The 13,580-nt window shown below is 37.4% G+C and overlaps 1 protein-coding gene across 1 annotated transcript in view; it reads left to right on the top strand.

Annotated features, from left to right (window-relative positions):
- The window catches only part of Kap-alpha1 (karyopherin alpha1), a 252,644-nt gene extending 240,549 nt beyond the window's left edge, over positions 1-12,095 (top strand). Inside the window, exon 12 of the mRNA XM_090409589.1 lies at positions 11,888-12,095. Coding sequence (XP_090265715.1) covers positions 11,888-12,095 — 208 coding nt within the window. The remainder of the gene's footprint in view (positions 1-11,887) is intronic.
- The last annotated feature ends 1,485 nt before the right edge of the window (positions 12,096-13,580 follow it).

The raw sequence follows: 13,580 nt of genomic DNA, 5'->3' as shown, positions 1-13,580 counted from the left end.
ATTTTGTGAAATTTTGGAGAAAAGAGCAAAGCTAATAATAATGGCAAATACTTGTTGGATTTCTGCTCAAGACATGGACTGGTTATTATTAACACAATGTTACATAAAAATGTGCACACATTTACATGGAGAGAAGAGGCAAGGAATTAGAAGTCTCATTGACTATGTTATTGTTGATAGTGATGTTTTCTCACTGGTGCAGGACACTGGAGTGTGCAGAGGATTTGAAATTGAACAGTTATTTAGTATTGAGCAGGATAAAATTGAATTTCATATTGAAAAGAAGAACATGTAAGAAAGTTTTAAAGCAAATAAAAGTTGAGCAGCTCTCAGATGTGAACTGTTGACTAAAATACATATATTGTTCAAGAAAAATGAGAGTTTGAGAACAGGAACCAAACCTCAGAGGTTCAGTGGCAAATCCAGAAGAAAACATTGATTGATTCAGCTAGAGAGGCATGTGGTGAGGTTGTCTGCAAGGATAGAAAAATCAGCACTCCATGGTGCACACAGGAAGTTAAAGAGGCAGTGAAGGAAAAGAAGAAAGCACATAAAAAGTTCCTGGCAAATAAGTCAGTTTGTACTCTTAGAGAATCCAGAGACAAATGTAATAGAGCTAAACACTTTGTGAAACTAGCTAAACAAAAGTCATGGGAAAACTTTGGTAAGAACATAGAAAATAAATATCAAGAAGGTGCCAAAATATTCTGGAGGCTGTTGAAAAAGCTCAGAAAATGAGGTAAGTGCATTAGAGATGATAAAGGTGACATGAAACCTGGTGAAAAAGCTATCCTTGATGTATGGAGTAATTAATTCGAAAAATTGTTAAATGAAACAATCAGTGACAGTATAGTAGTAAAAAAAACTCAACAGGCATGCAATCAGGAATACATATCCATACTTGAAGTAGAAAAAGCCATCAAAAGCCAGAAATATAGAAAGGCAGCAGGATTAGACGATGATCAACCAAAAATGCTCAAGTATGGAGGTTTAAAAGTCTTACAGAGTCTGCACTGCATAGTTCAGAAGGACTGGACAGAGGGACGAATTCCCAATGATTGGAGTAGAGCTCTCATAGTACCCATATATAAAAAGGGAAATAAAACTGAATGTGAGAATTACAGAGGTATTTTCCTATTGAGTGTTCCTGGTAAGATTTATGCAAGTATACTTGAGAAACGGTTGAGAGGGATCATGGAAAAAAAGCTTGGTGAAGAACAAGCTGGAGTCAGGCCAAATACAGGCTGTCATGATCAGATCTTCACTTTACGACAAATAGTTGAGAAATTATGGGAATATAACAAAGATCTATATTTAAGTTTTGTTGATCTGGAAAAGGCATATGACAAGGTGCCAAGAGAGAAGCTATTCAAAAAATTGAAGTTGTATGGCATCAATGAGGCATTATATCAAGCAATACTTAGTGTTTTATTCAAGTTTTAAGTCAGCATTTAGAATTGATGGAAGTAGAGGAAGATGGTTTAATGTTAAATCTGATGTCAGACAAAGGTGTATATTATCCTTTCTGTTATTCATTATCTATATGGATCACATTATGAAGGAGAGTGGTATTAAACCTGATATTAAAATTGTTGATGTTAATCTTTGCTTTATGCTGATGATGTTATACTTCTAAAGCAAAGAGCTCAGTATGTTAGGAATGTGTTAGCAGAACTAATCTCAGGTGGTATGGTCACTTAAACATCCACTACAAGTCTGCAATATTTGATATATTGGATGATATTCTTAATAAATCGCATAATTGTTGTAATAGATATGGTATGAAGGTTAGCAATAACAAGACCAAGTCAATGAAAATAGACAGAAGTATTGAAAACTATCAACTGCATTGTGAATGTAGAACCTATAGAACAATTAAAACATTTCAGCTACTTAGGCATGATTTTTAACGAAGGTGGTAAATCAATTAATGAAATAGACAACAGAATCAACATGTTATTGTAGCTGGTATGGTAGGAAGTAAACCGAATAAATTTATGTGGAATAAGAGAGAAATTAGTCAAAAACACTAAATTAGCTGTGTACAAGACAGTGTTCAAACACATTTTAACCTATGGATCCGAGAGCTGGGTTAGAAATAAAACACTTGGCCAAAGACTAGAGACCACAGATATGAGAGTCTGAGAAAGATTGGGGATGTGAACAGATGGCATCACTGGCAATATCATATTAAAAAGGAGGATATTAGGAAAGAACTTAACATTCTCTGCATCCAGGAATGCGTTAGAAGAGCATGGTCACTTAACAGAATAGGAGAGGAAATATTAACAAAACAAGTATTCTCTGCGAGGTTGGCAGCAAAAAGATCCAGAGGAAGAACAAGATATAAGAGGATTGATACAGTTGGAAAAAGGGGTGCTTAAGGGTCAAAGCTGTATAACTGAGAGGAGACCTCCACATAGCCTTTAAAGGAATGCGGAGAACCGACCAGGGCTTCTGACCTAATGTCCAATCCTCCCCTTCTCGTGGTTTACCCTGTTGGGTATCTACCTGTGGATGCTGAACGAATGAGGATGGGCTGGCAATTTGGAATTTAGCCGAACCAATTGTATTCTTATTGGCTTAAACCAAAATACAAAATGATGGTACAACATGACAAAATTACATGCCGGCTGGGGTGTTGCTAGGTTAAACAAGCCCCCCCCCCCGCTGTTTTCGCCAGGGAACCAGGACAAACAGCGAAAAGTCAGCTACTGGAACAAATCTAAAAACACCCCAATTCAACATCACCAGAGTTAAAGATCAGTACTATCAACATAAGAAGCCTGAACGGTAAAGAAATGGAGCTAGCTGGGGAATTAGATAAGTACCAGATCGACATAATAGGGGTGTCTGAAAGAAAAAAAGACAAAAACTGGTGAGATCTTTCTGAGCAATACATGCAAAATGTTATATTCAGGCAATGACAATCAAGAAAAAGAAGGAGTAGCCATAGTGTTCAACACAAAATACGAGGCTAATCTTTTTGAATGGCAGGCAGCCTCAAGTAGAGTAATGTGGGCAAATATGAGAATAGGGAACTGGACAATGAGACTTGTTTGTGGCTATGGTCCCACAGAAGGTTCTACTAAGGTAGAAGTGGAGGAATTTTTGGGGCTTTAGAAAAAGCAACTGACACAATGAAAAATGATAAGTTGGTCCTTGTTGGGGATCTAAATAGCAGAGCAGGAAATGATTGTCAGACATACAAAAATATTTTGGGAAAATTTGGAGAAAAGAGCAAAGCTAATAATAATTATTAGTATTATTATCATCATATAACACCTCCAGGGAGTCCAAAGACTCATCGAGGGAGGACACCTGCTCTTCAGCTCTCTGTCTTCAACATTCTACTAACCGCAACTACCTTCATCACGTGCACCAGCGCCACCTACAGCCAACTACCACCACTATTTTTACAGACAATCACAACCATCCATGCCCACGGCAGGATTCAAACCTGCAGCCTTGGCTGGAGAGCGGATACACCAACCACTTGGCCAACCAGGCCGGCAAATATCTGTTGGATTTTTGCTCAGGACATGGTTGAGCTGAAAAAAAAAGAAACAACTGTGGAGGGAATTTAAGGAGAAAGGTGATGGCAGGCACATGAACGGTATAAAGCACAGGCCAGATGGGTAATGAGTGTATTATGATAGAACATTAGCCATGCAGGCTAAAGAGAATCCCAAATTTCGATATGTTGCAGGTAAAAGAAAAAATGTATATGGCAGAATGATTTTAAAGAATGCCGATGGTAGGGAGGTAACTGAATCAGTTGATGTAGTGGAATTACTGAGGGAGACTTTGCAAGAGTATATCATCCAGGTGGTGACATTGCAGGAATGAATGAACCAATAGCATATATCAGAATTGTGGTGAATGAAGTGGAGGTGAATAGTCTATTACAAAACCTTAATGTGAATACATCTGTGGAATTGTATGGTATAACAGCACGGGTCTTAAGTGAAGCGGCTAAACAATTGTCAGTGCCCTTGACCATATTGTTCAATCTGAGTATCTGGTCTGGGTTAGTCCTGAGGGGTTGGAGTGGAAAGAGGGGAAAATGGTTCCACTGCATAAAGGAGGTTCCATTACCAACCGATCAGCATATCAGGAATTGTTGTCAAGGTCTTGGAGTAAATAGTCAACAGGAAAATACAGGATTGGATAGATGAAAATGGGATACTGTATGGGGGACAGCATGGTTTTGTGAAGGGTAGATTATGCCTCAGTAACTTGCTCACATTTTATAACACAGTGACAACTGAACTGGATAATGGTAATGGATTTAGAGTGATTCTATTGGACCTTTCTAAGGCCTTTGACAGCATACCACATGGAATTCTAATCAGTAAACTGCAGCATATGGGGATGGATATTGGGTTGGTGAGATGGATAGGATGGTGGTTGATGGAGAGATATCAGAGAGTGGTTTTTTCAGGAGTAGAGTCCAATAGACGACCTGTGACTAGTGGTGTGCCACAGGGTTCTGTTCCTGGACCACTACTGTTCAATTTGTTCATTAACAATAGTGTTCATTTGTTTGCTGATGATGCAAAGTTGGGTAGAGCAATAGTGAGTGCACAGGATGTCAGAATTTTGCAGTATGTTTTGGATAGTTTGGAGGACTGAGCTGAGGAGAATAGATGTCCATTTAATGTGGCAAAGTGTAAGGTTATGCATTTGGTGTGAAAAGATTAGCAGCAGTATATCACATTTATAGAGCCGTACGCCAGGAGATTGATGAGGCCAGGAATTTGTGAGTGTTGGTGGATAGGGAGTTGAAGTTTAGGGGGCACATTGCAAAAGTGGCTAAATCAGCTCATCAAATCACTTGGTTGCTGAAAAATATTTTAACAAGCAGAGACAAACAGGTTATTGTTCCTCTGTATCGAGCCTTGATAAGACCCCATCTAGACTACTGTGCCCAGATATGGAAGCAGGGGTTTCTTCTTGATGGGGAAGAGGTGGAGAGGATCCAGAGACGAGTGACCAAGATGATAGCAGGTCTATGGAATGAACCTTATGAGAACAGGTTGAAGATTTGTGGGTTGCCAAAATTGGCTGATAGGCGGTAAAGGGGTGATATGATTGAGACATTCAAATTACTGAAATGTTTCTATAAGATTAATTCGGAAGATATTTTCGAGAATAGGACTGATGGTGGTGGTGGGGGACTAGGGGCCATACATGGAAGCTGGGCAAGAGTGTGGTTAGCAAGGGTGTTAGAGCTAGGTTTTTTACTTGGAGAGTGGTGAATGAGTGGAATAAGCTGCCAGAGTCTGTTGTGGGTGCCATGGCTGTGAATGAGTTCAAGGCGAGGTATGATAGATACTGTGTGAATATCGAATAGTTGTTCTTGACATGATGTTAGAGCCCCCCCCTCTCGATGAGTCTATCGACTCCTTGGAGTTGCCTGTAATAATAATAACATAACAAAGATCTATATTTAAGTTTTGTCGATTTGGAAAAGGCATATGACAAGGTGCCAAGAGAGAAACTATTCAGTACGCTAGTTATATGGTGTCGATGGGGCATTATATCAAGCAATACTTAGTCTTTGAGTTGTAAGTCAGCAGTTAGAATTGAAGGAAGTACAGGAAAATGGTTTAATGTTAAATATGGTGTGAGAAAAGGATGTACATTATCCCCTCTGTTATTCATTATCTATATGGATCACATTATGAATGAAAGTGGTATTAAACATGATATCAAAATTGGTGATGTTAATGTCAGCTCTTTGCTTTATGGAAGATGTTTTACTTCTAAATAAATCTGCTCCAAGTTTGCAACATTCTCTGACTAAATTGAATATCTGTTGTAATAGATATGGTATGGAGGTCAGCAACAAAAAGATGAAGACAATGAAAATAGGCAGATTTGTTGAAAATGTCAACTGTGTTGTGAATGGTGAACCTGTGGAACAAGTAAAACATTTCAGCTACTTAGGCACGATTTTTAGTTAAGATGGTAAATTAAATATAGAAATAGACAACAGAATCAACAAAGCTGGTATGGTAGGAAGTCAGTTGAATAAATTCATATGGAATAAGAGAAATTAGTCAGAACATTAAATTAGCTGTATATAAGACAGTGTTCAAACCAGTTTTAACTTATGGATCTGAGAGATGGGTGAGAAGTAAAACACTTGACCAAAGACTAGAGACCGCAGATATGAGAGTCCTGAGAAAGATTAGAGGCGTGAACAGATGGGCATCAATGGCAATATCATATTAAAAACGATTATATTAGGAAAGAACTTGACATTGTCAGCATCCAGGAATGCATTAGCAGAGCTAATCTTGAGTGGTATAGTCACTTAAACAGAATGGGCAAGGAAAGATTAGCAAAACAGGTGTTCCCTGCCAGGTTGGCAGGAAAACGACCCAGAGGAAGACCAAGATATAGGTGGATTGATACGGTACAAAGTGACTTAGACGATAGAAATATAAGATCTGATAATGTTGGAGTCTTGACAAGTAACAGACTGATTTGGAGGAAAATTGTAGATAGGAAGTTAGTAATGATGTAAATTTTTCATGTAGTACTATCATATCCTGTACACCCTTTGAGGGTACATGGCAGGAATTTGATGATAATACAGTAAGAAGTGCATTAGTAGATAGGAATATAAGATCTGATAATATTGGAATCTTGACAGGTAACAGATTGATTTGGAGGAAAATTGTAGATAGGAAGTTAATAATGATGTTAGTTTTTCCTTGTAGTACTATCATATCCTGTATACCCCTTGAAGATATATGTCAGTTCATATTCATACTTTCACTACATTCCTTGAAAGTCACAGAAGCAAAAAAAAAAAAAAAAAGCATTAAGTGACAATAATTTATAATTTTATATAATGAAAGGCATATATGATTATTCATAGCAATGCTTTATATTACAAACAACACCAGATGTTATCTGTCCTTTACATCCCTGAAAGTGCAATAATCAAGGAATTTGAACAAATCCAAAACCATCATATATACGAATGTGAGTCTCTCTAATGGTAGAAAATGTTTCACCCTCCACAATAACAAGATCTCATAATTTATCTTCACATCCTCTGAACAGGGAAAAAAAACAGGCAGCACCCTCATTTGAGATCATAATTTTTTCACCACTCCCAAGTTCATGACAAGTGTTGAACATGAATTCTGCAAGCAACATTCCACCAAAAGAAATAGCAGCATTAAAAAAACTTCCCCAATAATAAAAAAATATATGATAACCAAAGCAGGTAAGGATAATGCAACTGTTATAAAGCATCATACAAAATATAAGAAAAATCTAAAAGACTCCTGTTTATCAGGTTATAGTTGAAGATCCTGCTAAGTCTTAAAAGGAAAAGTGAGAAAAAAAAATGCGAAATAATTTTCAAAAAATCGCATTTTGACCCAAAGATATTACCAAAAAATGAGAATCTTACTATTACACCACACTAGATATATGAAGTGCCAAAGATTTACAAACTCAGTATCCCTTCATCCTATAGTTGATAGCATAGATAGCCCCACCTACAAACTTAGAGAGTTAAAAAAAAAAATAGCTATCCCCTCTCACGGACAACTCTCCAACTTCATTAAAAATTCTACTCCTTCAAAACTTTAATATATATATAAAAAAAAAGAAAGAATCACACATCATAATCAGTTTCGATATTACTTCTTTAATTACCAGCAGAACCAGTGACCTTATTAAACCATTTCCCCCTAACAATTTGAATCATTCAAATTCACCACACACTCGGGTTATTTCTCTTGGAATGGAAAAATATACAAACAGCTGAATGAGACAGAAAACAAAGCACTCAATACACCACTACACACAAACATACAGTGTAGCTATGCTCTCTTGATGAACATTTTAATGCATGTGAAGGACTGATTAGAGAAAGCCTGAAGTGGTGAATGTCATGCTTGATCTCCAATATGTTCCCCTGTTTTCTCATGCAGCATAAGTTATACCTTTCAAGGGCATTCAAGCATACTTACAGATCAAACTCTATTTTGAGGATACAGTAAAATGGCCACAGGCCTACTGCTAGATAGTACACAGGCGCAAACCTGTCAGAAGTCAGGAGCCTTCCTGGATCTGGTGTATAATCCTTCTACCAACATACTCTGACAGGTTGTGCCTTAAGGGGGAAGAGAGAGACCAACTAGTAGTGTGTGTGTGTGTGTGTGTGTGTGTGTGTGTGTGTGTGTGAGAGAGAGAGAGAGAGAGAGACATTTTTGTTGCCATGTTATTCCAAGGAAACTGGTTGTTCTCTGTATAGCATCATGTGCATGGTTTCTTAACTGTTCACCTTAAAGTGAAAAAATCGAGTCAAGACCCTATTTAGACTGAACTCAATTTGCTCTTCTCAGTCACTTGCATAAATCTTACATGAAAACTGAGAAGAGAATTCCCTTTATAATTTTTATGTTCAGCTTTATTTCTCTATTTCTAGATCATCTACTCCAGGATGTTTATCTTCTTTATTCTTCCCAAAATTTTCTAAGAGCCTCCATAGCACTGTTGGTATCAGCGATGCCCTTTGGTTGCAAAGATCTGAATTTGAATCTTGTCCAAATGCAAAGAATCTTTATAAAGGCTTTTCAGCTGAATGTAAGTATGGAAGGAAAAACCCTTCCACCTCACATGGAGATAGAAAGGTTTTCCTCCCAGAAACTCTTTTTTTATAAAACAGGCAAACTGGTCATAAGAACACCCATGCCTTACAAACATAGTACACTTGCCTCATAGCCTTAGTTGCTTTGGCCCCAAATCCAAGACAACCCAAAGCTTTCTATAGCTTTTATTTAACTACTTTTACATATAACTCGCCTTTCTTATATTTCTCTGTAGGAACTTCTGATATGATTTCTTCTTTTCTAGAACTGCCCTTTTTAATTTCTCAAGTCTATCATAAAGTTTTGATTTTTCTCTCCTTGCATACAACTTCACATATGCCTACCTTGCTTCAATGAGTCAGTCAATGTTTTCTTTAGATTTTGCTACTGGGTCTGTAAACTGCATTTTCACACTTAGTTTTTCTATAATATTATATGTATGATGAATATATAAATGTTGAAACATGGTGTTAGATGAGAAGTCTGTCCTGATTAGAAATTCAGCAGGTAATTATCATTAACTTTTTTCCCAAAAAAACGTTTTTACAAAATATTTCAATATATTAGAGATTTGTAATAATAATAAATTTAGTTTAATCCTTTATCCAAGTGTGAGCAAACAAAGTTTGCACCTGAAAGTATCTTCAGGACTGGGGTAAGGTGGTTCAACACCAGGGCAACTCCTTGCAAAGATGGAGCAAACTAACATCACTCCTATCTCAGTATCTCCCATAATGCAAAACACATCTCCTTGCGGATATGTCTAATGTTATGCATTAAGGGAAGGGCCACTACCCAGAGTAGTTCCAACCTTTATTGAGGTCTCTTCAGTGGGAGCCAGGCGCCCAAGTGGAGATACCAGCCAGAAGCATTAGCAAGGTCATCTCTACCTATAGGAGTTGCCAAATGGTGTGCCACCTTTTTAATAAATTACTCTGGATTTAGAGACATCTTTCTCTAAATCCAGAGTAATTTATTAAAAAAAGGTGGCACACCATTTGGCAACTCCTATAGGTAGAGATGACCTTGCTAATGCTTCTGGCTGGTATCTCCACTTGGGCCTGGCTCCCACTGAAGAGACCTCAATAAAGGTTGGAACTACTCTGGGTAGTGGCCCTTCCCTTAATGCATAACATTAGACATATCTGCAAGGAGATGTGTTTTGCATTATGGGAGATACTGAGATAGGAGTGATGTTAGTTTGCTCCACCTTTGCAAGGAGTTTCCCTGGTGTTGTACCACCTTACCCCAGTCCTGAAGATACTTTCAGGCGCAAAGTTTGTTTGCTCACACTTGGATAAAGGATTGAACTAAATTTATCCAAATGTGAGCAAACAAACTTTGCGACAAGAACTAGCTATTATTTATATCATCTGCCCTCTATAAGGACTTGAAAAATGCTGCTACTTCTAGAGTCTTCTGTCTGATCATAAATACAAATTATTTTACAATTTCCCATTTTGAAGTTTGTCCACATCACTCAATTTGAAAATGCCTGATATATATAGAAATATATCTTCGTGTTTAATATCAAATACTAGAGTCACTCCATTTATTACCAATTATGTTGACGTGGTATTTTTGTAATTCCTTTTTGCCACTGTTGATGCTTACCTTTTATTCCATGAGTTTGAGTGAAATATTAGATACTGAGCTTAAATTTGCTGAATTTCACTGTTTGCCCTGGTGAAAATAGGCAAAATAGGGGAGACTCAATTAACCATGTTGTTCCCCAGCTTAATGGCATTTGTTCACGTTGCACATTTGATTGTGTAACAAAGAATGCTAAACTGAATCCCAAATTTCTAGCCCAACTTCTCTAATTCATTCATTCAGTATTCAGTAGATACTAGGGTATACCACAAGAAGCTGAAATTGTCCATTATGTTAGCAGCGGTGAATTCTTTGTATTCGTTATAGGTTGGTCTCCTCCCAGCTAGTTTGGACTCTTAAAAGATATATTAAACATCAGTAGTAATCTGTAACATTTCAACCAGAGTATTTTAGTCATATTCAAATAGAATACAAATAACAGTAGAATATGAGTTATAACTGAGTTAATAGAAACCAGTCACTTTCATATTACTGACCTCTACTAACTCAGCATACTTCCAAATTCTCAACTTCTTTTAAGTTTAATTGCTATATGTACTGATGTGTTCAAACTTGCTTCTTTCTCTATCTCCAGTGGTGCCTGTACAGCACATTTGGAGAATTTGCCTTTCATTTGAAAAGTCTGAGCCCAAATCCTATCAGTGGGGAGGAGTAAGTTAACTGATCTCATGTTGAGACAGCACGATTCATATTTCCAATCAAACCATACTCAATTTCCAATTAAAGACAATCAACAATAGCTTACATTTCCTTGTTTATTGTATTACTTGCTCCCCTCTTTTTGGACAGATCAGTTGGTTAATATAGCTCAGAATGGATTAACATAAAGTTGTTTCTTCATTCGGATACAAGTTGTATGTTTCAGAACATGCAGCTCTGCTGGACAGCTTGGTTGGAGTGGATAGCTCTGGTCTCTGACCTACAGGCATGTGATTCAAATCCCACCGTGTCACAGATGTTTGGGGAATGTCTTCTGGTAGATTGTGATTTTCTCTGCCAGTGTGAGCCCATCACTCTGCTCTCACACTGGGGGCCTGAAGAGGTTCGTGAAATTTGTAAATATAATGTTTATGTATTATTATTTTTTCCATTGTTCTCTAAAGATGTTCAAGATACTTCAGATGAAATATTAGTATTTTTGTGACTCCCATTTTCCTGTGGTATGTTATTACTGCTGTGGTGAGCTGAGAATTTTTTTTTTTTTTCATTTTCATTAATTTCCTGTAATTTCTTTTTGTATTTTTTATTCATTTTTTACCCGATCCAGAAACCTTGCTCAAGAGATCAGACATGGATCCTTTTCAAGCCACTTTAGTTCTCCAATATAGCAGTGATCTCACATCAGCAATGAAATTCATTTACTGCCTAAAGAGAATCACATACATTCCATTTCCATTATAGGATTCAAACCTGTAGCATATTGGCTGGAGAGTGGATAAGCTAACTTCTCAGTCAACTTCATTTGCTTTATTTTTTACGTATTAATTTGTTTTCTTTTCCTTGAGCAAAAAATAAATAAATAAAATGATTAAAAACATCAGATGTAAATCTTGTTTAGCTGCATCAATCTGTATGTTTTGTTTTTAGTGTGTTACAGTTTCCAGCTATTTCAGAAAAACTTGAGATAACTGCTGATATGTTGTTGTTTTCAGGTTCTTAGTGGCCCAGGGATGTATTCCTCCATTATGTGAACTGCTTACAGTAATGGATGCTAAAATAGTGCAAGTGGCTCTCAACGGACTCGAAAATATTCTGAGGCTTGGTGATCAAGATGCCAAAAACCATGGTGGTCTAAATCGTTATGCAGTAATGATTGAGGAATGCTATGGTAATTTTTTAGAATTTGCTGAGTACTTTTAAGAGATTAATCATTGATATTACATATATTTATCTTAAGTATAAAAATTAAGTAAGCTGGCATATCATTTAGGTCCACTGCTATATTCACATTGACATTTTTCAATATTCTGAGTTTCTCCAGTTCATCTTCCTCAATTCTCATGTCAGTTTGTGTCATGTCTGTAACTGCAAAATCATCAATTGGATGATGTGCCCTTGAAAAGTGATCATTTGGTAACTGAACTATTTTTCTGCTTCTACCCTTATCATACCATCAGTGCCGAGTAAAGTTTTTCTTTCCATAATCATTAGAAGGAAGACTGGGTGGAAAAAGAGGGAGAGATAGACCCAGGAGAATGTGGTTTGAAGACATTAAGGATTTGACTGGCTTGAATTACCATAAATGTTCCAGAGCAGCAAAAGAAAGAAAAAAGTTCTGTGACATGGTTGCCAACCTCCTTCTAGGGAATGACACTTGAAGAAGAAGAATCATTCTTTCTCTCACTTGCTACGTAGCGAAAAAACTTTTGGATTTACTTTGGCCTGCTTAGCTAATATTCGTTTGAAATCTGATTTAGCCTTCTTTACCATACTTGTTACCCATCTTACTTGTGCTTTATATTGCTCATGAGCATGCTGATCATCTTTTTGGTTATATTCATTTCACGATTTCTTTCTTTCTTTTTTGCAGTTAACCATTGCAGTTCCTGCTTTATATTGCTACTCATCCAATTATTATTATCATCTGACCTCCATAGAGTCACAGACTCATCATGGGAGGTACATACTATCGCACACAATGCTCATCCAAACGTGCCTTAAACTGATTCAATGTGTCTACATTCACAAACACTCAGGCAATGCAGTCCACTCTCCATCCAAAGGACTTTCTCCTCACTCCTCTGCTCACACCCTCCTTATACAGTTTCCAGCAATGGCCTCTTGTTCTACCCCCCCCCCCAATCTCTTCCATGTCAACCTGAAAATAACCCCTGACTAGCTTATATGTCTCAATCATATCCCCCCTTCTTCCTCCTATTCACGAGACTTTGCAATTTACATTCTCTCAGTTTGTCCTTGTACTTCACATCCCAAAGACCACTGACCACCTTTGTGAATATTCTCTGGACCCTTTCCGACATATCCTTGCCACCATGAAAACCAGTATGAGGCCTGATGAAGGCCTTATACAATGGCATCATAACCTATTTCTGCATGTCAAGGTCTGATGTAACGTCTTCACAACTTGTGCAATGTGGCCCCTGAATTTCAGCCATCAGATCCTACATCTCTCCTAGATCTCTCTCTCATCCCCTTTACCTCCTCTAAAGTTTCCCCACCAAGTGTATATACTCTGCCTCCCGTCGTTGCTTACCAAATCTCAAAACCTTACACTTTGCAACAGTGAACTGATAATTCCACTCACTGCCCATTCATGTAATCTTTTCAAGTCCTCCTTACAGGAGGACTTGAAGAGATTACATGAATAAACCTATCTCAATATCA

This window comes from Typopeltis vanoorti, chromosome 19 (genome assembly GCF_054136105.1).
Source record: "Typopeltis vanoorti isolate ZY-2024b chromosome 19, IOZ_Tvanoo_1.0, whole genome shotgun sequence".
NCBI classification, from domain to species: Eukaryota; Metazoa; Arthropoda; class Arachnida; order Uropygi; family Thelyphonidae; genus Typopeltis; species Typopeltis vanoorti.
This window is presented reverse-complemented; position numbering and strand designations above follow the sequence as displayed.